The following is a 24153-nucleotide window of genomic DNA, read 5'->3' as shown; positions in this document are numbered from 1 at the left end:
AAGTTTGAAAACGTGCAGAAGTCCATCCACTCACTCACTAAAGAAACTAAGGCAACCGTGAACAGAGTTTATAATGCGGAAAAGCGCATCCGCGCACTGGAGGACAAAAACAACACAGTGAGTCCGAAAATGGATAAAATGCAAAATCGAAACCCTGCACACGCAGGTTGATGACTTAATCAGCAGGAGTAAAAGAAATAACATTCGCCTGATCAATGTAAAAGAGGAGCTGAGATTGGTGACATGGACGCTTTTGTGGCAAAATCCTGTGTTACATCCTGGACCTGAAGGAAGGCGAGAAACCACCAGAGGTGGACAGGGCACACCGGGCGCCTCGGCCACGTCCAGACCCCGGCCTGCCACCGAGGGCCATCTTCATCTGCCTACTCCGCTGGCCCGACCGTCAACTCATCCTCCAGGCTGCGGGGAAGAAGCCCCTCACCTGGGAGGGTACGCGCTTTTTCGTCCGGCAGGACCTCTCCGCGTTGGTGCAACAGAAACGCGCAACATACAACAGCATCATCGAGTCAATGGATATCGCTTTGGCGTACTGTACCCAGCGAGACTCGTCATAACCAGACCGGACTATCTTTAGCACTCTTTCTAACTATAAATCCACTTCTGTTTTAATTTCCTCTCTTGCCCTCTTTTCACCACACCGCGGACACTGTGTGCCCAGCGGCGGAACAAGAGCTCAAAGTGAAACTGCCGAATATCTTTTGAGTTGGACTGGTCAATAGTACTGTGAGTAACTAAAATAAAAAAATAAAAAACGGAATTCTCTCTTCTTTAGCACTCTTTCTAACTATAAATCCACTTCTGTTTTAATTTCCTCTCTTGCCCTCTTTTCACCACACCGCGGACACTGTGTGCACTGTAAAAAAAACAAAAAATACCACAATGTGTGATTTTGTCTGGGGATTAGTGACCTGACTTTTGTTTTGTTGAAATGTTAATAAATGGGAGCTTCCCCAAACAGCCATCTCTTTCCCGACAATCCCCTCTGTGCACGAAGCCTTACATATGGTAATTAAACATCAAAACACCCGCGGCTTATAGACCGGTGCGGCTTATAGAAGAAAAAAATAGTCACCTTTGAAGGTGCGGCTTATAGACCGGTGCGTCTTATAGTCCGGAATTTACGGTACTTGGCAGGGGATTGGATGAACCATCTGTCTATCACAGGCTCGCTTCTCAATGTTGTCCCTAAATCCTGTCCATTGCTGCCTCTGGATGCTGATTGGTGCACTGGTCCACTGGTGGTTTGGATTCAAACCAATAGATTGGAGCGTGGCAAGATGGATTTGTCGTGTGATCAAGATCTCATGATCTTGTACGAATCTATATACCCACCCTTACTGTATATAGATCTGCAAATTATCAATTATTAATTATTATTATGTGACGTCATTTGGCGACTTGTACTTGCCTTGGAAAAGAGGTTGGAAACACTGCGGTCCAGCCATATACTAGGTTTTGACCTAGTCTTGTTTGTGGAATAAATGCATATCAACCACCCGAATAACTCTGTTCTCTTCCCCCCCAGGCCACCTTCGCATGCAACATTTCAAAGGTGAGTTTGTCCTATCCTAAAAACGAGCTTTATATCAAAGCGCTATATATTTAGGCTACTCAGTTTTTTGTCCATAATCACAATAGTCTAGTTTGTGAAGAATGTGGCAACATTTTTAAATGTAATTTCTAGGGATGTTAAGTTAATGAGTTAAAAAAAAAGTTCACTTTACCCCAAGAAAATTCTAAACTTTTGTTGCATGGTAAAAGAAAAATAAGTTATACAATATATTTCATAAATACCGTATTTCTTCTAATAAACGCCCGGGCGTTTATTTTGCTAAATCAACCCAGGAGACTCGGCGGCAGATAAAATGAGGCGATTATTATTTTTTTGTACAGAATTCCTGCTCAGCAAAAACAGAAAGTACTGTATCAAATTGCTTATTTAAACCACTGAGATAGTAAACATAAGAGGGTAGGTACAGGCAGTTTTGAACATGCCTGGACTGGAATGAATGAAAACAACTGAAATGGCCATCATCATCATCATCCAACTACCTTACGGTATCAGTTCATTGCTCTCCTCTTATCCCTCTGCCAAACAGCCATACCGTATTTCAAACAAGTAACATTCGCCTACCGCTCACATTCAGTTTGTTTGCGTTTCATTGGAAAGAAGCCTAGCCTAGTTAGCATTAGCAACGTTATGGTGCTAACAGGCAGCGGCGCTGCCAGTTAGTAACAGGCACCAGCTAACGTTTAGCAACCAAGCAGCACTCTCAGACAAGCAGATTGCTACTGAATACGTAGACGCAATCATAGGCAGAGTTTGACTTTTAGCTTTGGGGGGGGCCACTTCTGCAGGAGTCAGATGCTCACCGGTGAGCAAAGGCGGGGGGGGGGGAATTCCGTTTTACATTTGAAGTTTTGCCCGTTTGAAGCCAGATTTAGAGGAATATCTAATTTTAAGGCTGGCATCATCATGGTCTCTCTCTCTCTCTCTCTCTCTCTCTCTCTTTCTGTCTCTCTTTGCCTGGCGAACCATTTTGGCAGTTTTGTTGCCGCTTGAAGCCAGATTTAGAGGAATTATTATTGTACAATAATTACAACAATTAGTCTCTGAATAATAAAGTATTAATAATAATAATAATAATATGCTGCTACTACTAATAATAATAAAGTCATTGTTGTTAGTAGAAAGCTAGTAGAAAGTAACAAAGATGCCTGACTTACGCAAAAACACGTCATTACTATTAGTGACTGAATTCAGTCAATGCAGTCAACACAAAAACATACCGTAACGGAAACAAAATCTAATAAACGCCCCGGCGTTTAATCGAGACCAGTGTTTATTATGCTAAATCAGGTCAAACCCCCGCCGGTTAAAGGAGACCCAGCGGCAGATGGAGGCCCGCCGGGTTTTAGAAGAAATACGGTAACTCATGCAGGCGACGTGCTGTGTATTGTGTAGGCTATCTTCACATCTAATTGTTATCCTCTTCAATTAAGTCTCCGACCACACCGCATGTTGAGCGCTTGGGCAGCGTTAATTGACGATTGAAAAGTATCAAGTTAACGTTACTCTTTACTGTTACAACACATGCCAGTTCTGAGAAATTCTTTCACAACGGGAGACAGATTGTCTGTCAGGGTGAATAAGAGCTGCATCGCAGCTATAAGCGAGCCCTGAAAACACTGGACAAAAAATCTAACTCATATCACCACTGTAAAATCTTAACTATATATGACTTTTTAAATTGGGAAAACATGATCAAATTTGCAGATATTTTACTTGTGTATACAATTTGTCATGGTCTGGCCCCCCCTCCGCTCAAGGAATTCATTTCACAAATCCAAAATTCATCTACCAGAGCCTCTACCAGAGGAGACTGTAAAATTCCACATAGGAGAAGTAGCTTTGGGCAGTCAGCCTTCTCCTACAGAGCAGCACATACCTGGAACACTATACCCGTAGAACTGAGAAACATCACATCTCTCAACTCCTTCTCCAACTCCATAAAACATTGGCTATTGAACAATCAAACATGCATCCATACTCCAGGATAGTATTTTTCGTTGTTTGTCTGCTTTGTACGTCATGCGGTTTTGTCTGTGCTTTTGTCCGTGCTTTACAGTAAACCAGGGGCTGCATAATTGTGCTTATATGCTTTTGTCTGTTTTTATGTGCTTATGTGCTGTTGCTCTGGCATGTATTGTATAGAATATGCTAATGTCATCTTGCATGTTCTTTTTATATGTGCTCATGCATGTTCTTTTTATATGCTATCAATCTGCTTGTGCTTTTCTTCTTTTATATGCTTTTGTCTACTTATGTCTTCTGTACTATTGCATGTGTTTGTTAACTCATTCATGGCCAAAGACGTCTTTGACGTGTTATCAGGAATAGCCCTCCCAGCCAATGACGTGTTTGACGTGTTTTTGTTTTTATTAGTGCAGCGCGTAGTTCAAAGACTTCCCCAGCCTGTGACATGGTATCAGGTCCCTGCCCTCAAAGACAAGCCGACAACACGTGAACAAACACATACCGCAGCTGTTGTTTTGAAATGAGCAGGAGGAAAAACAGAAAACAGAGAAACGCGCTTCCTTGTGCAGAGAGGAGAAACGCCATTGAAACGCCCACGGCGCGCTGTACGAGCTGGTCGGCTTGCTGCAGGGCAGAGCGAACATGGATCAGTTGTTCGCGGTCGTCAAACCGGTGACCAACATGATCGATCCTGTTCCCAAACCCCCGTTCCTGTGTGCCAGCCCGAAAGAGACGAGACGGAGTCACAACTTTGAGAGGAGGAGAACAGCAGCCTCGCCACAGAAATTGCTTTCCACAGAGCCAAGCAGCACGGCCACTTTCCTGTCGAGGGCGAGGAAGACTGGACTCCAATGCGACAGGACCCGGATGATCTCGCGGTAAGGAGTGTGTGTGTGTGTGAGAGAGACTACACTGATCTCTGCATTCTATGATCGTATAGTTTACTGAGACACTAGTACACTACACTGTCTCTGTACTAAATGTGATTATATAGTTTACTGAGGATATGTTGCTTTTATTTCAGATGAGGAGCCGATTGTGAGCCCACATCTCAGAATGAGGTCAGGACGGTCATTTAGGTCTGCTAAATGACGAAATGTAATGTAATGTAAAGAGACACACATGGGCCCCGCGCACACACACACACACATTCACACTCACTCACACTGAGTAAACTGTATTGTTGAATGTAAAAAAAGCACTTCATGTATATATATATATATTTTTTTTTTTTTTTGTCATTTGTGTCATAACGAATAATATTTACATGTCTGATGTCAATACAGTTCAAAATAAAAGAATTGAGAGCGAGTTCTGCCTGAGATTGTGTCCTTTACAAAAATGCTTTCTGCAATTTCTCTTCTCAGAGAGACCTTTTTGGTGAAAACAGGGTGTATATAAATGGCTATAAGTAGAGTACAGAACATGCTAAAAGCTCACTTTCTTTTTTTCTGGTGAACCCAGAGACGTACATCTTCATTTTGAGGTATTGCAAATCACTTTGGTGCTAATAGATAATTTACTGTGGGTCTTGAAAGATGACCAACAATTATGAAAATCTTTGGCCTGTGCTAAATATTGGCAGTCCTAAACTGGCCATGAATGAGTTAATGTTTCACATATAACATCAACCTGCCAGGGACTGCAGATGAAAATTAGCCTGTATGGCTAAATCTGGCACATTTACATGATGGACTCACGTGCTCATGTTAATTAATGTGCATTGTCCCTTTTCTTAAACAAACAAACAAACATCGCTACATGACAGACATGATATGCGCACATTAGACGCATCCCAAGCGAGATCCATTTGTAGGCTATGCATTGATTAACTGCTTACCGACATGTGTCTGTGGAAACAATGGCACGACAATTTACTAGTTTATTTCATCCAGTCTTTACAGACAAGGGGAAACATCTCGCCTGCCTAATCGCTTGCGTCGGGGTCTCGCTGCTTGCCTCCTCCACATGTGCAGGCAGACACAGACCATATAGCCTACGTAGTCAGTCCGTCCTGCTACCTGACACGCTGTCATTCACTGAAACACGCACGGGGAAATGTGAATAACTTTGCCAGCCAGGGGAATGCATTAGGTTAGATTGCATGATCAGTTAATAACTGTCAGTTGTTGGTCAGGGAAAAAAATCTTTTTCACCATCCCTAGTAATTTCCCATGATGTAGAATGTCTGTGGTTAAAGCTGGTAAAGTGAAAAGGAACCAAACAAAACAAAACAAATCACTGCCAGAACATGACATTAATAATTGTGATTAATAATTGTGATAACACTAATAAAATAAACAGGATGACCCTTTTAGCCATAATTGTGCTGCTCTACTTTTTTGGAAAAGATGTTCCCTTGACCAGTATTTTGTACCATTTAAAAGTCACTATATTCAAGCCTTCCTGCCCACTAGCGATTCCTGTGCACCTGTCATTTCAGGGTTATGGACCTAACAACGCATCTAGAACGCCTAGCCAAGTTGGAGAAGGTAAATCTCCAGGTGAAAAAAGGGAACCAGGACCTGTTCAAGGTCCTGATAACTGAGGTTCACCAGGACCGGCTTGACCAAGAAAATCAGGAGCTCAGCCAGGAGATTGAGCTGAGGCTTTCCAACTCGCTCAGCATTTACACTTCTGTTCATACTTTATCTCTTTCACTAATCCAGGATCAAGGAGTAATAACGGCTTTTACCTTCTTTCTATTTTCTTCAGACTCCCAGTAGAAGCTCCATAACCCAAAAACCAGAGGAGTCACCACAAAGTCAAGCAGATGGGGAGATGGACCATGGCTCTCCTGGGGACCAAGATGGCAGCTCTGAAACCCAGGTAATGGACCCTTAGGAAAGCCATATCACTACTGTGAGTACCCAGTATCCCCCTTTTTGCTGGAATCAGAATCAGAATCAGAAAGACTTTAATGATCCCCGGGGAGAAATTGGGACAAGTTACAGCAGCTCGCACTCAGAACACACATAGCATAACACAGTATCACACAGTAACTCCCTAAACTTAAACAGTCAGTACAATAAGTAAAATGCAGTACAATGCAATAGAGTAAACTAAAATAAAGTAGAGTAAGTAGAGTAAAGTATAATAAAGTAGAATGTACAGTACGTGTCAAATTGCAGTTATTGCACACTGGAATTATATTAAGTCAGCTTGCCCATTACATGTGGCTCAGCTAAGGCACGGTTATCGGCTGACTCAGTCTCAGGGAGACTGAGTGTCTCCGAGGTGCTCTTCTAAGTGAGGCGTTAAAGAGTCCCATGGCCACAGGCAGGAATGATTTCCTGTGCCTCTCTGTGGTGCATCTGGGTGGGATCAGCCTCTCACTGAACCTGCTCCTGTGTTTGACTAGCACGCCTTGGGTGAGAGTCATTGCTCATAATGGAGCATAGCCTGGACAGCGTTCTCTTCTCCGACACCGCTGTCAGAGAGCCCAGCTCCAGCCCCACAATGTCCCTGGCCTTACGGATCAGTTTGTTGAGTCTGTTGGCGTCTGCTGCCTTCAGCCTGCTGCCCCAGCACAATTTCATTTTATTTTTTGCCTTAGATAGGACAGTAGGCAGACAGGAAAGGTTGGGAGATAGAGAGAGGGGATGACATGCAGCAAAGGACCGCAGGTCTGATTCGAACCCGGGTCGGCCGCGCGAAGGACCAAGCCTTTGTGGTACGCATGCTACCAGGTCACACAATCACCCCCTTTTCTACTGTCTGTTTTACTCTAAACGGGCGAGTTATCTAAAAAATGACCCCCATACAGTTGTGAGGAAATGGTGAAATTAGCTATATAGACCAAAACCATGTTCAGGACCAGGCTATAAAGTTGCTTAATCACTGTTACAAAGTAGGGCATTTTAACATGGCGGTGAATGGAAATGACGAGACCTCCTGATCCTCATTGGAAAACCTTTTGCCTTGCCCACTGGTACGTACGTCTGTATGTCCATACGTCCGTCCGTCCGATGTTCGTTAACACGATATCTCAGGAATGCCTTGACTGAATTTCGTCACATTTGGCTCAAACGTCCACTTGGACTCAAGGATGAACTGATTAGATTTTGGTGGTCAAAGTTCAAGGTTACTGTGACCTCACAAACACCATTTCCAAGCTCGTTAACGCGATATCTCAGTAATGCCTTGATGGAATTTCTTCACATTTAGCTCAAACGTCAAAGTCTGGACACACATTGATGTCTACAGCTCACTTGTTGTTTGCGGAGGCATATATCCGCAGTGCACTCGTTCTAGTTGAAGATGTAACGGCTACAGATGAAGAAGCACACCCACTGGCCAGAAACGACGTTAGAGAGATAGAAGAGGAGGGAGACACATATCGGATATTGATTTTCTGGAAGACCAGCCGGTCCCAGCTGATCAGTCAGAGATGCAGAAGGAAAAAAGAACGAAGAAAGAGGAGAGGCCTGCGAGAAAAGAGGACAAACCAACAAAGAGGAGTGGCTCCACCACCAGATCATCCAAAAGTGAGGAGAAAGAGAAATCACCAAAGAAAGAGGATGAAGCTGTTAAAACGTATAACACGCGAATGAAGAAGAGCGACACTGCTGCAGCAGCTTCTGAGAAAGAGGAAGAGGTTGGAGAGATGGTGGAGGAGACAATGTATCAGATAGTAGATTCTGTTGAGGATGAACCAGTTCCAGATGCTGTGGCCACAACAGAAGGAAAGACGAAAGAAAGAGAACAGAATGACTCTGAATCTCACAAAACCGTCCGGAAAAGTGAACACTATGAAGGAGGCAGTATATCTTTTTTTTTTTTTACTCTGTGGAAGACGAGACTGTAAACGACGACAATCCGACCACTGCGGAAAGATCCAACAGGGAAAGAGGCACACTCCTGCCAGAGATTTAGAGGAAGGCAACAGGGAAAAAGTGACTAAAAAAGAGAACGTACCAACAAAGGAGAGTGACACGTTCATGAGCGAGGAGGAAGCCACCTATCAGATAATAGATTATGTAGAAGACAAGCAAGTTCCCGAAGATCTGGAGGGTCTGATAGAGGAAGGAAGGAAGGAAAGAAGAAAGACTGAGGAAAGAAAAAAGAGGACACACCAACAAGAAATAATGTGGGAGGATCCGAAGAAGAGATCGTCAGGGAGGAGGCCCTGTACCAGATTCTGTGGAAGATGAACAGGTTACTGATGGTCTGACGGCCACAGCAGCGTCTGACGGGGAAAGGAAGGAAAGAACATTGAAAAAAGAAGATGAGATAGAGGAGACTTTGTCAAAGAAGTCCCAGGCAAATGCTGCGTCGCCCAAATGTGAAAAGATAGAAAACACACCCAAGACAGATGAGAGAACGGCAAGCAGCGGTGGTGGCAAGGAGCACTATGGTGAACCTGTAGGAGGTGAGCGAGGAAGAGGAGGATTCCCCGGACCTCAAGGAGAGGGAAGAGAGGCGGGTGAAGGAGCAGCAGAGGAGGGAGGAGATTCAAGATTCAAGATTTTTATTGTCACTCCATGGTACAAGTATCACGTGTGAAATTCTTGTGCTGTGGACTCCGTTTATGACATAGTACAAATAGGCAACAAGCAATGAGCAATAGGCAATAAGAAATAGGCATCAATAAGCAATACTAAGCAGCAATAGGCAATAAGGCAGAATAGCGATAAGACAAGTCAGTGGCTTATTCATTGCACATAGGTGCACATGTCATGTGCATACGTTAGACGTGTTCAGACATTTTAAATTCGACGTATTTGACATGCAGGTGCAAATAGCATGTACCTTATTAAACATACAATTAACATTAGGCATTGTGCATACGTTAGACGTGTTCAGACATTTTAAATTCGACGTATTTGACATACAGGTGCAAATAGCATGTACCTTATTAAACATACAATTAAACATTAGGCATACATAATGGTAGCAGCTGCAGTACGGTACGGTACGACTACTACACTATTTGTGTATGTTAAGGAGTCTCGTGGCCTGCGGGAAGAAACTTCCTCAAGCGATTTGTGCGTGCTTTTGGAACCCTGTATCTCCTCCCTGAGGGTAGCAGGGAGAACAGGCTGTTGTGGGGATGGTTTGTGTCTTTGATGATCTTCAGGGACCTCCTGAGGCACCGCTGGTTATACAGTTCATGCAGTTCTGGCAACTCATCTCCTGTTACGTGCTGGGCCGCGCGCCTCACCCTCCGTAGCGCCCTGCGGTCCATGGCGGTACAGTTCCCGTACCAGGCGGTGAAGCAGCCAGTCAGCAGGCTTTCAATGGTGCCTCTGTAGAAGTCCCTGAGGATTTCTTTCCTTAGCCCAAATTTCTTCAGGCGCCTGAGTCCGTGTATTCGCTGTTGGGCCTTTTTGACAACAGTGGCGGTGTGGCCGGCCCAGGTCAGGTCCTGGTGGATGTTGACTCCCAGGTACTTGAAGCTGTCCACCCTTTCCACCACTGTGCCGTTGATGGTGATTGGGGGGTGTGCGCCCCCCCCCTCTCCTGTAGTCCACAATGATCTCCTTGGTCTTGGAGACGTTCAGAGAGAGGTGGTTGTCCTGGCACCATTGTTCCAGGACCAGGAACAATGGAGGAGGGTGAAGGAGCAGCAGAGGAGGGAGGAGGAGGGCGAAGGAGCTTGGGAAAGAAAAGGAAGAGAAGATACACCAAGAATCTTTCCCACTGTCATGTAGGCATGGGTCGATTTCCGGTTTTACCGGTTCGGTTCGGTATACGAGCCCAAACCGGTTTGATCACGTGCAAACCGAAAAAACCTAAAAAAAATATTTTTTTTTTTTTTTTTTTTTTTTTTTTTTTTTTTTTTTAGTTTTTTTTTTTTTTTTTTTTTTTTGCCAGTCCATTCTGATTGCACTATTGTTCGTATTAGCCTCTTCTCAAGTTGCGCTAGTAGGCAAAAGTCTTATTTTGTTTATTATGTTGATGTTTGAAGAAAAGTTAAGCTGAATAGTTATGAGAAATAAAAACAGTGTGTTGTTACAGTTAAAAGGTTCTGCTTATTTGTATTCAGTGTTCGTGCTGGTTGGCAGCATACCAGCTTAGAGGTGCATTATCGCCACCAACTGCAGCCGCTTTGATACGTTTTTTTGGGGAATATCGAACCGGTTTCAAAATGTTCAAACCGACCCATGCCTAGGCCCTATATTGTGTGAATTTGTGAGTTTTGAAGTTTATAAGGCAGCTCAGCTGTAAGCCAATCCATTCTGATTGCACTGCTTGTGTTTTTATTAGCCTTTTTCTCAAGTTGCACTATAGGCAGAAGTCTTATTTCATTTATTATTTTGATGTTTAGAAGAAAAGTTGAGCTGAATAGTTATGAGAAATAAATACAGGGTGTTTGTTACACAGGTGTCCTGCTTCTTTTTATTCAGTATCATTGCTGGTTGACAATACCAGCTTAGAGGTGTATTATCGCTATCAGGTGGACTGAAGTTGCACTACAGACAGTTATGGGCCACACTCGGGAGCCCTGCTTGAAAAAAAAAAAAAAAAAAAAAAAAATTAATTAATTAAAAAAAAAATCGGTATACCGGTTCGATCCGGTTTAGACGGCAATATCGAACCGGTTTTAAAATTTTCAAACCGACCCAGCCCTACTGTCATGGAAAACTTTGAAAAGTGAAAAGAGTGGGAATTTCAAAATCTCGTTTTCCAGACGCGGAAAAGTAATGGAATTAGCAACATCGTTCACCTAACTACACTGTAGTTACTACAGTCAGGGGCTACTACAGTTAGTTACTACAGCAACATTTTGATGCTGCACAACTAGCTAGGTCAGATGTCAAAGGACTGTACATCTTTACTTATTTATGATTATTTCATGTTGTAAAGTCTATTATTGAGAGATGCACAACAGATGCTACAAGGAAAGTCGAGCTGAAGCTAGTACAGTCTGGCAGTGTGTGAGGAGTCCTCTGGTCCGTTCTCCATTGATGGAGCTCCAGAATCTGTAACATCTCTATCACATATGGATTTAGAAATCCTTAGTCAATACTGTAATGTCTACTGTTAGTCTAGCTTGCAGTTTGTTTGCATGCAGCTGTGGTTTGTGGAGGATCAATAGTATGTGATAGACAGCAAATGAACAAAATTTAAATACAAAATGTCTTCAGTTACTGTATATATCAGAGGATTGTGATTTTCCAGGATATCATCCAACTTAACATCAGCTGTCCACCAGACGAGGAAGAGGAGAAGGCCTCCAAGGACGAGTGTGAACATGAAAAGAAGGAGGACTGCACGGCCATCGACGTTGAGAACTTTCTGGTCAAGACAATGAACAAAAATAAGACAAGGTATGAGACTGCCACGCAAGATTGATGTGGACTCTACTGCACCAAAGAGACACAGTGTTCATATATTAAATAGTTGTGTGGGATAGGGCTGGGTACCAACTGTTGGCACCGACCGAATCATGCCGATACTACTGATGACCAAAATATGTAAAAACATTTGCTTGTAATGTTCTGTACTTTAATACTTTATCTTACATCATCTTTGATTCAGTAACTATACATATTCTACTTTCATATTCTATCTATATACAATATATATATATATACGGTATATATATATATATATATATAATGGTTATTTGATCCGTTTCCGATTTTGTAAGTTTGTCTAGAAATGAACGGTCTATAATTTTTATGGTGGGTTTATTTTAACAGTGAGAGACAGAATATCACCCCAAATAATCTAGAAAATTACATTATATAAAAGATAGAAGTTGATTTGCTTCCACCATGCTTGACTGGGGATGGTGTTCTTGGGGTTATAGTCAGCATTTCTCTTCCTCCAAACACGGCGAGTCGAGTTGATGCCAAAGACCTCGATTTTGGTCTCATCTCACCACATCACCTTCTCCCAAGCCTTCTCTGAATCATTCAGGTGTTCACTGGCAAACTTCATGTGTACACGTGCCTTCTTGAGCAGGGGGACCTTGCCGGCGTTGCAGGAGTTTAATCTATTACGGCATAGTGTGTTACCAATGGTTTTCTTGGTGACTGTGGTGCCAGCTGCCTTGAGATCATTAGCAAGTTCCTCCCGTGTAGTTCTGGGCTGATCTCTTACCTTTCTTATGATCACCGCGATACCCCACGAGGCGAGATCTTGCGTGGAGCCCCAGACTGAGGGCGAGTGATGGTCATTTTGTGTTTCTTCCATTTTCGAATAATCACACCCAACAGTTGTCTCCTTCTCACCAAGCTGCTTGCCGATGGTCTTGTAGCCAATTCCAGCCGTGCGCAGAACTACAATCTTTTTCCTCTTTGGTCTTGCCCATGGTGGAGAGGTTGGAATCTAATTGATTCTGTCGACAGGTGCCTTTTATACAGGTAATGAGTTGAGACAGGTGTCTTTTATACAGGTTGAGAGTAGGAGTCCTTTCTTTATTTTTTATTTTTTATTTCACCTTTATTTTACCAGGAAAATTACTTGAGATCCAAGATCTCTTTTTCGAGTAAGACCTGGCCAAAATGGCAACATCCATAAAAACAAAAAAAAACAAAAAAACAAGACGCAAGCACAACAAGAACATAAAAGGTAATACAGTCATAAGGAGAATTGAATGTGGGTTGGAGCAGTTAAGAAAAAGGGGAGATGAGATGGGGGGGGGGGGTAGAGGGGGTTAGGGTAAAAGGTAGGAATGAGGAAAAGGGGGTTGGGTGGGGAGGGGTTGTATACAAGATATTAAAAACACTTTATACAGAAAAGCAGTGACATTGACCCATCACATTCTTTAAAAAGTCCGACTTGAGTTTTAAAATCGAGCGAGAGGACTAATCTAACCAGTCTGTGGGAGCCATAATTCTTGCTGGTTGGTAGGGGATCACATACTTATTTCACTCAATCAAATGCAAATCAATTTATAATTTTTTTATGATGTGAGTTTTCTGAATTTTTTAGGTTCTGTTTGTCACTGTTATGATAAACCTACCATTAGAATTATAGACTATTAATTTCATTACACAAATGGATATACAATTTTTTAGACCTTGATATTCTTGAAATGGTTCACACATAATCCACCCATAGACTACAGTAGGGTTTGACCTAGTCTTGTTCTTCCTGCAGACCAAAAAAAAGGTTAATTGAATTCTGCAACACGGACTCCCAGAAGAAGTTACTCCTCAAGCTCAAGAGAGATGATGATAACAAAACCAAAGCTTGGCAAACCCAGCCTCCGCATCTCAGGCCAATAAGTAAGAGATTTTAGTGTCCCTTGATGATCCAAATGTTATTCTTTTTTCCCCCATCCCAATGAATAAAAATCTTGGGGAAACGTTGAATAATTGTCATTTTGGGGATATATTTATTTTGATATGAAAATTTGTGAAATGTTAAGATATGGACATGTCCCCTCTAAGCCCAAGTGTATTGCTATCAGCCTGAAACTTCAAAAACTCATCTAATCTCATTGGAACTCTAGTCTGTGTGCATATTTGTGTGTGTGTGTGTGTGTGTGTGTGTGTGTGTGTGTGTGTGTGTGTGTTTGGACAAGAAAGCATCACTATGCATTGTATGCAATGTGTGAAGGTGGTCATGATTGTTATAGTTACCTCTCATCTTTCTCCTGTTATTCTCTCTGTCACTCTCTCTTCCCCTCTCGCTCTGCCGCTCTGTCTCATTCACAGAATGCCTCGGTACGAACTCCAAGTCCTCGCGCAGGCTTCACAGGCTTCGGGTAGGTTTCCTCACATCACTTGCATACGTCTATAAACCGATCTTCATACATCATTCTGTAATGTGTTTAATCTGTCTGCGTGCTGTGGCTTTGACTCGAATCAGACCGGTCTGTCTATGAAAGGAGCTGTCAGCCTAAGAATGTAACCCAATGTGCTTTGTTGGTTTTGTTTTCCCAGTTCATACAGCGTAACCTGAGGCACATGCTGTTAACCAACTTGCCGCAGTGCTTTGACAGCTACACAGCGGGCGACATCGCCGAACTGCTGATGCCGTTTGCAGGCGTTAATATTACAGAGAAAATCACAATTGTGCCTGAAAAGTGCATGGTAGGAACCAGTTTATTTTTTTTATTATTTTTTTTGCCCACCATGGTGATGAAATCGGGGCAGGAATATGTATTTTGTTTTTTGATCTTCGCTTGATGATCCTCAACAATATCATGTGTAATGACACATTATATTGTTGAGGATCATCATTATGATCTATATATAATATGTCGAAATAATAGGACACTCTCAGTCGCTGTGAAGATAGATGAATCTGTTTAATTATAACCACACATGAGCATTTATAGTCACAACAATATTAGCGCTGAAAGATATTGCAATTGCAATTGCGCTTTAAACGGCAATTCATGTTCTTGTCATAAATGTTTTAGAAAAATGAAAGAAAATGATTCAGTTGATTATTGATTCTGTGTCGAATTCTACCAGGCTACCGATTTCACAATAATATGCTGAACTCTAAAAACACTACACCTAATACCTTTTTAAAGATAAGTCTGGTTTGTGTGGCTGGTTTTTCTTCCAGGCCGTCGTCGAGATGCCATCTGCAGCAAAGCTGTATGGCTTGCTGCTGCATGTTAAGAAAAGTCCTCTGCTGTTCAAAGGGTCGACGCTCGGCTTAGACGTAGTGGCCGAAGACATCGATAGGACAATGGTAAGCAGTGTTTCCCACAGGATTTTGAGTATTTGTGGTGGGGGACCGCAGACCCCCTAGGGGGGTGCGGGGGCATGCCTCCCCGCGAGATTTTTTTAAACATTTTAAAGTAAAATGCATGAATTTGGTGTACTTTGAGAAAGCTTAAGAGCAAAATTAAAAGGCTAGATCTAAGTAAGAACATGTCATCATTACTGTGCTGTGGGTTTACAATGACAAACTAAATTTCTCCCTATAGGTCAGGGATACTCAACTTGCTTTGCCACTTTCGTGAAATGATAGAAGGCGAGGGGCCAGTTAATAAACAAACAATATACATTTTTCTGTAGCGGATTGTAGGTTTTTGGGGTGTCAGCCGGAGTTTAGGCTGACAATGTTGTGCACACCTGGGGCCGGTTGCACCAACTGGTCTTAACTATGCCTGGTCGTAACTCCTACGTCGGTCTTAGTTAAGACCATGGACTTACGCCTGTTGCACCAACACGGCTTATGTCTGGTCTTAACTATGCTGGTCGTAGCAATGCGCGTCCATGTGAATTGCCAGGGAATGCACCCTGATTGGATGATGTTGCAAAAAATGTGCCTCGCGACCTGCTTGGAGCACTGAGCCACTACGCTCTCTCAGCCACTACTGTAAAACACCCTCCCTCCTCCCATCCTCCCTCGCTCCGGGGGGAAAATGGCGGCTATTGAGCAGACAGAGTCAGTCTGAATGAAATTGAATGTAACGTTCCCAATTCTATGTATTAACTTCTAAAAAACTAACGGCAACATTTTGGAAGGCGGGTTAGGTTAACTAGTTAGTTATAATCTAACGTCGTGCTTTCAAAGACGGCGAACTGGCGGTGTTACGACGATGACGGTCAAAAAGGTCTCCGCGGAGATCTCTGTTACAGGCAGGCTCTACGCCTCCTCCTGACGAGGCGTAGGAGTTACGCCTGGTCTTAGTGAAAATAAGGCTTAAGTCGTCTTGGTGCAACCGGCGTAGCTGTTAGGTCGTAAAGTTACGACCAACTTAGCTTAAGACCAGTGTAAGACCAGTTGGTGCAACCGGCCCCTGATAGTTAGTTAAGTTAGTTAGGTTAAGTACATACATAAGTGCCTGGGTAGCGAGCAGATGGCGGTATTTGACAATTTAGCAGCTAAATCATAGATTATTGAAAGATATTCCATATTCCAGACTGAAATGCTATAACAGAAGTATTGGCCAGAATGACATGAACATTTATTGGACACTTATTCAGCGGATATCTTGCATGTTGCGTTCAGGTGCACTGTAAAAAAAAAAAAAAAAAAAAAGATTTTTTGGTCAACATAATTTTGTGGCGGTCCAAATATTATTGTGGCGGCCCGCCACAAATTCCTTTATGTATGGGAAACACTGGTAAGGAAACGCACACACACATACCCACTGTATAGAGCCGTACATGGCAGAGATGGGACTTAATCACTTTTTTTTTCAGTTCCTCAAGGTACCGCAGAGTGCCACGGCACTGGTGACCAACCAGCAACCGTTGGCGTCCACGTCTGGTTCAGATGCGGTTACCACGGCGACAGCATTGAAAACCCAAACTCTGCGTCTCAGGCCAATAAGTAAGAGATTAGAGAGAGAGAGAGAGAGAGAGTGTGTGTGTGTGTGTGTGTGTGTGTGTGTGTGTGTGTGTGTCTGTGTGTGTCTGTGTGTGTGCGCGTGCGCGCTTATGCATTGGGCCGAGATTGCTCTTTTATTTTATGAGTCAGTCAGTAGAGTGTTTTAGTGTCCCTTGATGGTCCAAATGTTATTTGAAATCATTCACATCATGCAACACTGTTTGGATCTCACCTGCAATTACCACTCATCGCCCAAGAGAACAAAACTGAAATCTTAGAGATTATCACTTTAAAATCAGAACTGGTGGGGGGCATCGCAAGTGACCCTAATCATCTTCGGTAGTTTTAAATTGTGTGTGTGTGAAATTACTCTGCCCACTTCTCTAGCTTACTCAGCAGGATTTTTTTCAGAAGGTTCTTAAAAGCGCTCAGAGAATTTGCAGTCTTAATTTCGTTCGGGATCTTGTTCCACTCCTCTCCCCCCCCCCCCCGTGTAGAGGAATGCCCTTCTGCCCACCTTGCTTTTTAGATGAGGTAGTTTCAAGTCCGCTACACTAGCTCTCGTGTTTGATGAGCGTCCCGAACAAACTGAAACAATACATTCAGATTTTCCCAAGTGCAGGGATAGCTTGTAGTGTAGGGATAGTTCAGTAGTGATGTCATCAGTCTGAAGCTATATAAGTGATGGGAGTATAAGGGAGAAACCAGATGGACACAATGGCTTCCGCCCCCGGGCTGTGCGGGTGACCTGGCGGAGCCTGATTTTTTAATTAGGTGATTGCACTAATTGTCATCAGTGATGTCATCCGTGATGATGTCATAGAGCAGGCGAGGCTGCGTCGCGCAGTGGTCATCAGTGATGTCATAAGAGCAAGTGAGCCTGCACAGCGGTTGAGCTTCAGGGCGGGCGAACGACTAGGAATCGACTAGTTATTTATTTTTTACCCCCCCTCCCCCCCACACACCAATGAATAAAGATCTTGGGGAAATACTGCATAATTGCTATTTTGGGAATTTTTTTTCACATGAAAATTGTCAAATGTTAAATTTAAGCCAAGTGAATTGCTATCAGCCTTCAAAAACCCATGTCATTGGAACTCTAGTATGTTTGGTCAAGTGAGCATCTCTATAAAAATGTGCGAACGTGGTCGTGATTCTTCTATTTCTCTTCTCGCCCGTTGTCACTCTCTCCTTTCATGCTCTCTCTGTCTCTCTTCCTCTCCCGCTCTGTCTCTCTTTCACAGATTGCCACAAGGTTTGGGACCCCTCCATTGACAGGGAACATGTAGGTTTTCTACACATCATTTGCATACATTTGTGAACTGATAATCATACGTCTGTACTCTGTAATGTGAAATGCATCTGTCTAGTTGCTGTGGCTTTGGGTCTGGTTTGTCTATGAAAGGAGCTATCAGCTGAAGAATGTAACTACAATGGGTCTTAAGGGTTTTGTCTGTTTTCCCAGTTCCTCTTCGAGTTAAACCGGCATAAATGTAAAAACATATTGATGATAACCAACTTGCCGCCGTACTATGACAACTGCTACACCGAGGAAAACATCACCCAACTGCTTGAGCCATTTCGATCCAAAAGGATGGATTCTCCATTCTTTGTTGTGCCCCAAGAGCGCATGGTAGGGACCACTTTGCTTTATTAATCCCATATCCTGATGCTCCTCCCCCCACCATGTTGATGAAATATACAGTCTATTTTAAATATCCAACTGATTTGAACTGTCCACATTGAGAAGTGTGCTTTGTGTGGCTGGTTTTCCTTCTAGGCCTTTGTCCACATGCCGTTGCTTAAGTTGCTTAACTTGCTGCAGCATTTTCAAGAAATCCCTCTGCTGCTCAAAGGCTCGACACTTGGCATACACGTAGTGGCCGAAGACATCAATATGACAGTGGTAAGGACATGCACCATACACACTATATATTGTAAGGACACGCACCATACACACTATATATTGTAAGGACACGCACCATACACACTATATATTGTAAGGACACGCAGCATACACACTATATATTGTAAGGACATGCACCATACACACTATATTGTAAGGACATGCACCATACACACTATATATTGTAAGGACATGCACCATACACACTATATATTGTAAGGACACGCACCATACACACTATATATTGTAAGGACACGCACCATACACACTATATATTGTAAGGACACGCACCATACACACTATATATTGTAAGGACACGCACCATACACACTATATATTGTAAGGACACGCACCATACACACTATATATTGTAAGGAAACACACCATACACACTATATATTGTAAAGACACACACCATACACACTATATATTGTAAGGACACGCACCATACACACTATATATTGTAAGGACACGCACCATACACACTATATATTGTAAGGACACGCACCATACACACTATATATTGTAAGGACACACACCATACACATATTGTAAGGACACGCACCATACACACTATATATTGTAAGGACACGCACCATACACACTATATATTGTAAGGACACGCACCATACACACTATATATTGTAAGGACATGCACCATACACACTATATATTGTAAGGACATGCACCATACACACTATATATTGTGTATATATATTGTATATATTAAAGTCACTTTGTGGGTATAGTAGTTAATCATTAGTTAATGATTAATTACTAATTAGTTGTCAGTTCTTTAGTAGAGTCATTGCTCCTTAGTTAATGGTTATTTAATAGTCAGTTTGTGAGTATAGTAGTTAATCATTACTTAATTATTACCTGTCCATTAGCTACTCTTTTTGTCTACCCTATTGTAAAGTGATGCTAACAAATAAATTCAAGGCTTGTTCCGGAGATTCGAACCCACGGCCCAAGGTTGTTATTCAGATTCTCTCCCAACTGAGCTAGCCAGACTGTTGAATCAAGTCAGTCGGTAGAGCCATACATACTATGGATCTGTAGAGCCGGAGACCAAGAATGTTTTCAGACATCAAATCCTAAAATAAAATAAACGGGCTAGATCTACCTCACTCCACATGATTCACACATTCGATACCTGCTGTCAACGGAATAAAATAAAGACATGAACAACATAACTAAATAACCACACTAAATGTTTAAATAAATGGTAGCCAGACTCTGTTATATGGATGGAGAGACTCAGGTTCCTGAGAACCAACTCGCTTAGGAAGTTTCTAACTATCTGGGACCCGTTTCTAGCCTACCTCGATGAGGTTAGGGGCCACTGTGATGTCATAAATCGAAAGTTACGTATGTAACTACGGTTCTATGAATCCCGAATGACCGCCAGAGGCGGTGCTTAAGCACTGAATATTCCCCTTCGCGCATGCGCAGTTCGAGTATTGTATACCAACAATGTCACCTGTGACCCCCTGGATGACCGGACCGAGGTTATATCTTCCGGTGTCATCAGGGATCATTTCCTACAGAAACTTCTCGCGAGCACACGAGGATTCTGAGTGACAGAGCGCTCTGGCGGTCATTCGGGATTCATAGAACCGTAGTTACATACGTAACTTTCGTTCTATTTCATCCCTGCTGACCGCCAGAGGCGGTGCTTAAGCACTGAATGACTTATACCAGCAAAGTCACGAGGAATCCTGAGTACCCACCTCAATGAGTAGAATCAGAGGATTCTGGCACCAGGACCACGCCCAGTGGATGGGGAGTGGCAACATTCACCCGGTAGAACCTGGAGAAAGTGTCTGGTGACGCCCATGAGGCAGCAGCACATATGTCCCCCAGGGATACCCCTCTCAGGGCAGCCCATGATGTGGAGACACTCCTGGTAGAATGGCCCCTCACGCCGGATGGCAGGAGGCGGTTACTCGCCCCATAGGCATAGCTGATAGCGTCCACAATCCAGTGGGACAGACGCTGTTTGGAGAGAGCGCAACCTTTGTTAGGGCCACCATAACAGAGGAAGAGCTGTTCTGACTGTCGAATGCACATGGTAGCTGTAATATAAGCTCTTAGGGCCCGCACTGGGCACCGCAGTTCCCGCTTGTCCCCCCTCTCTCCTGGTGGGGGGTCAAATCGTGCAAGCCGTATTGGCTGGTTGAGGTGTGAGTGCGACAGCACCTTAGGGAGGAATGCTGTGTTTGGCCACAGAGTGACCCCCGAGCCATCTGAGTTCCACCTCAGACATGAGACACTGACAGACAGGGCGTGCAGCTCACTGACACGCTTTGCTGAGGTAATGGCCAGGAGGAATGCAGTCTTGCATGACACCCACTTTAGCTCCGCCTGTGCCAAGGGCTCAAAGGGAGGCCTGCATAGAGCATCCAGCACCAGGGGAAGATCCCATGCTGGGATTCTCGGGGCTCTTGGAGGATGCAACCTCTGAGCCCCCTTCAGGAAGAGGGACACCAGACTGTGGCTCCCCACTGTGCCATTGTCGACTCTGGCATGTCGACACGATATTGCCGCTACGTACACCTTCAGAGTAGCAGGAGCCCGGCCTTTGTCCAGGAGGGACTGCAGGAACTCAAGGACAGTAGGCACAGAACAATGTACTGGGTCCTCGCTCCGACCCATACACCAGTTGTAAAATAGCTTCCATCTGTTGTCGTACTGCAGACGAGTGGATGGCGCCCTTGCATTCATTATAGTATGCCTGACAGGGTCTACACAGCTGCTGAGTAGTGGTTCGGGCCCTCCAGCAGCCAAACGCACAGCTGGAGGCGTTGGGGATTGGGATGCCAGATCTGACCTTCCAGTTGGGACAGGAGATCTCCCCTGTCGGGGAGGCGCCATGGAGCGCTGCGACAGAGTCTGTGCAGCAAAGGGAACCATGTCCTCCCTGGCCAGAAGGGGGCCACCAACAGAATCCTGTGCCCCTCCTGAAGAACTCTCTGAAGTACTAGCCGAATCAGAGGAAGCGGTGGGAAGGCATATAGAAGACCCTCTGGCCAAGGATGAGCCAGTGCATCCTGGCCCAGAGGGCTGGTTGTCTCCGCTAAGGAGAACCATAGAGGGCAGTGAGTCGACACCTCTGAGGCGAAGAGGTCCACCTCTGCTCTGCCGAAGCGGCTCCAGACTGTGTGCACCACCTCTGGGTTGAGGCACCACTCCCCCGATGGAGGCTTTTGACGGGAGAGGAAGTCTGCCAAGTGGTTCTGCTCTCCCGGTAGATATATTGCCCGTAGGCTGATCAGGCGGGGGGCCGCCCATGTCAGGAGGTCCCTTGACACTTGCAGCAGCCGTGCAGACTTGGTTCCACCCTGATGGTTTATATGATAGACGGTCGAGGTGTTGTCTGACCGAATGAGGACGTGCCTGCCTCTCAGGTATGGCAGGAAGTTCTTGAGAGCTAGGTGCACTGCTCGCAGCTCCAGCACATTGATGTGTCCGGCGCGGTCTTCCCCAGACCACTGCCCGCGAGCCGTCCTGCTCTGCCACACTGCACCCCATCCTGGCAGGCATCTGTGGTGACAGTCTCCCTGCGGGACGGGATGGAGCCCATAGGGACCCCTCCTGCCATATAGGCCCCGTCCCTCCACGGGGCTAGGGCGAGGAGACACTGCTGTGCCACTCTGACCTTTCTGTGTCTGTGCCGCTTGGCGTCCAAGCGGAAGCCGTTCAGCCACCTCTGCAGGGGGCGCAGCAACAGCAAGCCCAGCGGAACAACAGCTGCAATGGATGTCAGTTTGCCCAAGAGCCGAAGAAACGTGACATAGGGCAACAGTCTTCCCCTTTGGAACAAGGGAAGAAGGCGTAGGATGTCGTCCACACGGTGTGGGGACGGACAGGCTGTCATCGTAACAGTGTTTAATGCTAACCCAATGAAGGTTGTGGTTTGAGATGGTTCTAGACAACTCTTTTCCATATTTACCTTGAGTCCTAGGTGGGACACGTGGGACAGGAGGCACCCTGTATCTTGGGCCACTTGAGCTCGGGATGGTGCGCAGACCAGCCCGTCGTCTAGGTACGGAAGGACCTTCATGCCCTGAGACTGCAGAGGTGCAAGCGCCGCTGCCACACATCTCGTGAACACCCGTGGGGAGAGAGAGAGCCCGAATGGCAGCACCCTGAACTGCCAGTGGTGGCCTCGATAGGCAAAGCGCAGAAACTGCCGGTGTTGATGGGCAATGGGGACATGAAAATAAGCGTCTTTCAGGTCTATGGATGTGAACCATTCTCCACGGGCTACAGTTCGCAGAACGTCTGCCGTGGTCAACATATGGAAGGGCATGACCTTCATGAACTTGTTGAGTCCCCTCAGGTCCAAGACTGGACGAAACCCGCCAGTCTTTTTCGGCACGAGGAAGTATGTCAAGTAGAACCCCCTGGGGTGCGACAGAGGGTCTACAGCCTCGATGGCGCCCTTGGCCAGGAGGGCAGCCAACTCCTGGTCTAAGGCTATGGCTTTCACCGGGTCGTTTATGATGGTAATTTTGACCCGGCTGGATGTTGGGGGCCGGCGTCGGAATTGAAGCTTGTACCCGTGGGTTAAGGTGGCAACCACCCACGGGTCTGAAGCATGAGCAGCCCAGTACCTGAGCTGCTGATGGAAAAAATATCCGACAGCCGGCCCCGCGGCTTCAATGTCCGCCCCGCCGGCCCCTAGGGGCCCTGAAGGGGGGACGGACAGGATCCGGGGCCCGAGGCCGATTGGAGGGCCGAAAGTCACGGCCCCGCCTCTGCGTGTACTGCTGAGGTTCACGACGGCTACTGATGTGCTCTGGTGGTGGAAAGCGGGCTCGGGGAGCAGCCGAGGGGCCCCTGGGCCTGGTGGGCGGAGGCATACGGCGAAGACCTGCCAGCTGCTGCCTGGTCTGCCCAGCCTGGATGGTTCGTTCCAGCGCTTCCTGTGCCGCTGACCCGAACATCTCTCCTGGCTCCACTGGGAGGCTACGGAGAGTCCTCCTCGACGCCTCAGTCAAATTAGACTGTGAAAGCCAGACTTGGCGACGAGTTTGGACCAGGACGGACATCATCCGTCCAATTTCCCTGGACATAAGGCCGAACGCCTCCAGTGACGCATCACAGAAGGCCACGGAGTCAGCATTCACATTGCCCTCCTGTAGTGAAGCAGAGAGGGCGAGCATGAGGTGTGACAGGGAGTTGCCTATACGACCGGCCCGAGCTCCCGCCCCATAAGCCCTTGTGAGAAGGTCGTCAGTCATCCGACACTGGGGTCGGGGGCACCTAGCATCCCTTCGCAGAGCCTCATCGGGGGAAACAATGAGGGATGCGATGGCAGGCTCCATAGCTGGCATGTGATCCAGGCCAACTCTTGCCGTGTCGTGCATGGCTGCCAGGGTTCGCCCATCAGCAGAGAGACGGGAGCAAGCTCCAGTGTCCCTCCAACAGGCCTGCAACTCCCTTATGTAGTCCACTGAGTGAGGGACCTCAAAGGCAGTGGAGGCTG

At 45.3% G+C, this 24153-nt stretch overlaps 1 protein-coding gene across 1 annotated transcript in view; it reads left to right on the top strand.

Annotated features, from left to right (window-relative positions):
• Positions 1-24153, top strand: part of LOC310779142 (uncharacterized protein) — a 117492-nt gene that overhangs the window by 30111 nt on the left and 63228 nt on the right. The window contains exons 6-17 of the mRNA XM_083639639.1: positions 1547-1573; positions 6003-6051; positions 6275-6388; positions 11684-11832; positions 13613-13740; positions 14173-14222; positions 14401-14550; positions 15035-15163; positions 16627-16756; positions 17998-18038; positions 18219-18386; positions 18534-18659. Of these exons, the coding sequence (XP_083495765.1) occupies positions 1547-1573; positions 6003-6051; positions 6275-6388; positions 11684-11832; positions 13613-13740; positions 14173-14222; positions 14401-14550; positions 15035-15163; positions 16627-16756; positions 17998-18038; positions 18219-18386; positions 18534-18659 (1261 nt within the window). The remainder of the gene's footprint in view (positions 1-1546; positions 1574-6002; positions 6052-6274; positions 6389-11683; positions 11833-13612; positions 13741-14172; positions 14223-14400; positions 14551-15034; positions 15164-16626; positions 16757-17997; positions 18039-18218; positions 18387-18533; positions 18660-24153) is intronic.

The sequence above is a fragment of the Poromitra crassiceps genome, assembly GCF_964638095.1.
Source record: "Poromitra crassiceps genome assembly, chromosome: 7".
Classification (NCBI taxonomy): Eukaryota; Metazoa; Chordata; class Actinopteri; order Beryciformes; family Melamphaidae; genus Poromitra; species Poromitra crassiceps.
Note: the sequence above shows the minus strand (reverse complement) of the source record. Positions and strands in the feature narration are given on the sequence as shown.